Source organism: Sinocyclocheilus rhinocerous, unplaced genomic scaffold, assembly GCF_001515625.1.
Source record: "Sinocyclocheilus rhinocerous isolate Xijiao unplaced genomic scaffold, SAMN03320098_v1.1 scaffold453, whole genome shotgun sequence".
In the NCBI taxonomy this organism is placed as follows: Eukaryota; Metazoa; Chordata; class Actinopteri; order Cypriniformes; family Cyprinidae; genus Sinocyclocheilus; species Sinocyclocheilus rhinocerous.
This window is the reverse complement of record NW_015655565.1, coordinates 1,628,486-1,631,384: the sequence shown is the minus strand read 5'-3', so window position 1 is coordinate 1,631,384 and position 2,899 is coordinate 1,628,486. Positions and strand designations below refer to the sequence as shown.

General features: G+C 36.8%; 1 protein-coding gene across 3 annotated transcripts in view; it reads left to right on the top strand.

Moving 5' to 3' along the window:
* ppp1r13bb (protein phosphatase 1, regulatory subunit 13Bb) overlaps positions 1–2,899 on the top strand; it is a 70,001-nt gene that overhangs the window by 42,557 nt on the left and 24,545 nt on the right. For all 3 annotated transcript variants that reach the window (XM_016525472.1, XM_016525473.1, XM_016525474.1), the window contains one exon: positions 1,768–1,838. In XM_016525472.1, the coding sequence (XP_016380958.1) occupies positions 1,768–1,838 (71 nt within the window). The remainder of the gene's footprint in view (positions 1–1,767; positions 1,839–2,899) is intronic.

The window sequence follows — 2,899 nt, the reverse complement described above, 5'->3', positions numbered from 1 at the left end:
GTTTGACTGTTAAAACAAAAAATATTTGTTGTTTGTCTCAATAATTTGGTTTAATTTAAAAATACAGTGGTTAAATTTAAAAAAAAAAATTCTGTTGCTCTTTGTTTTAAAAAAGGTTATAAAATGTCAATAATTATCGATACCGAATGATATGAAACATTATATCGTTGATGCATTTTTTAGCTATATCGCCCAGCCCTAGGTACAAACACACATTCACACAATAACAGCTTGTTGTGTGTGACTGATTGCTTTCAAATTGAGACGATTATAAAATAGTGAAACTATTGCAAAATGGTAATTTAGAAAATGGCTTTTGTGCAATATTTCATGCTAATTTTTTATCATCTGTAAATTTGATTAATTGTATAAAAATGACCAAAAATAGATAGATGAATGCAGGTTATGCTATTGTACATTGTTTAAAATATAAATACATTTATACATTTAAAATATAGTTATATTTTATATTTATATATAAGTTTACCAACTGTTTTAAAGCAGAAGGACAGATTAAATCACTAAATCATAAACTAAATCATAAATGTTAATAAAAAGAAAATCACAAACAAAGTGTTAACTGGTAAAAAAAAAAAAAAAAAATTTGAAAAGCTGTTTTGCCGCAATGTTAGACAGATAAAAACTGACTTGATGTCACCTTATTGTGCAGTTGTGTATAGCAGGATTTTTGATCAATGAGATTTCACCGTAGGCGGGTTGCTCGCATCACCACTGAACACAGTGTATTGCTGCCTCATGTACGCGATCCATTTTAACACTGCTAGTCTTTTCTCCCTTTCTTTATCCTGTCATTTGTTTGTTTTCACCCTTTCTGTTCACATCCCAGTGAGATTTTCCTATCACTTTAGACAGGATTAGCTTGTAGTGAGCGTCCGCACGGATTAAGGCATAAACCTGAAACCCCTATGTGTGGGAGGGGAAAAAGTGGCAGTAATACACTAAAAGCACAAGTTCCGTTCCCAGTGTCACATGGCAATAACAAACAGGCCTTTAAAGGGGTCATATGACGTTGCTAAAAAAGAACATTATTTCGTGTATTTGGTGTAATGAAATGTGTTTATGCGGTTTAAGGTTAAAAAAACATTTATTTTCCACATACTGTACATTATTGTTTCTCCTCTATGCCCCGCCTTTCTGAAACGCGTCGATTTTTACAAAGCTCATCGGTCTGAAAAGCGAGGTGTACGCATTGTAGGCTACTCTCCCAGGAAACAGTCCTCGTCTGCCATAAAATGCGTTGCACACATCTGAATATTTGGTTTGAACTGTTCTGGAACAGTGTTGTAAATACAACTTAACCACTGATTTCTAGTTGTGTCCTCTTTTGGAAGACCAAACAAAGTAGTTTCACTTTCACAACGAAATACACAGCGTCTCCACGACATGACTGCGACGGCAACAATACTACAGCGAGAATCTAAGTTACGCCTCTCTTAACTTCTATAAAGAATATCCCTTTGGGTTTGAGACTTTAGTCTTTGCAACTTTAGGGATCTTATCTATTCACGAACAGCTTGTAACACTCCAAAGAGAAAGGAAAACTTGAAATCGCATCATATGACCCCTTTAAACTTTTCCTTCACAGTCTTGTGATGATTCTCCCTCCGTTCGGCCAACCAAGTTTGGCTTATTAAAATTCCGCAATGTGTATATATAGATGCTTTTTGTGTTCATTCATGATTATATTTCACAAAATAATGTGCTTTTTGTTGACAGACTCATTGTATTTTATTTCTTCGCTCCTAGGGAGCCAGCAGTCTCAGGAGCAGCCCAGCAGGAGAGGAGGAAGCAGCTCAGACATGCACAATGAGAATGGGGTTAGTTCATATCACATCCTCATCAAAATGTGTGCCTTCATTTCTAATCTTAGCATTGTGGTTATTCCAAATGCATCCTGGGGGGTTGAATTTCCACATGGTTATTTTATCTTGTGCTTTTCTGATTACTGTAATGCAAAGTAGCAGCTGCAAAGTTCTGGCTGAAATTGACACTCTTCAGTACCGAAGCGTTTCGATCACGTCATGTTATTCAGTTCTTCTCCCTTAACCCGAGCCAAACTCAGCCAGACCTGTCACGTCCCCGAGTCACTCACCATTTTCTTTCATATAAGCATTTGTCACATCACTCATTCTTTTTGTGATCTGCTTCCTGCAAAGAGTGGTCCACTGCGCTCGTCTCCTCCAACCATCTGGCCCAGATTCCAACAGGGGAAAAGGCAGGCTCCAGAAAGCGGAACTAATTCCACCTTTAGGGAGAAAGATGACTGTAGACCACCAGTGTATGGAACAAGAAGACACATGCATTTATGAGGGATAAATGCTTTTTTTTCTTTTGTACAGCCGTCTTAGTCTTCAGAGATGGAGTGAAGGCACAGGTAGTTGGTCGGTGTGGGAGCTGATTAGTGATGCTGTTGCCACCCAGGCATGAAGTCTTTCCAGTCTCACAGTGCTTAGCACACACTTATTTCTGACAGGTGCTGCCTTACTGTAAGGGACTGTTACACAACACACCTGTCTGCCTGTCTTGTCAGGTAGCCATTATGGATGCTCCGATCCGCCTTTTTCGCCTCCGATACCGATCCGATACCAGTGAAGTTTTTTCCCCTCATTTAAATAAATGTAGAATTTATATATCTCTGTGTGTGGAACTGATAATCATTTTTTCACAATCTACTAGATACAGACTACTTCATTATAAAGAAAAATAAAATAAATAAATATTATTACAATAAATATGAAAAAATATAGGCCTATGTATATTTATAATCTATGACAAAAATTCATCATAAACTAGGTTAGTGGATAATTCAGCAGCAAAAGTTATTCTAGAAAAATAAGTGCACAATAATTTTAGAAATCCAAACATTTAGTGAAAAAAC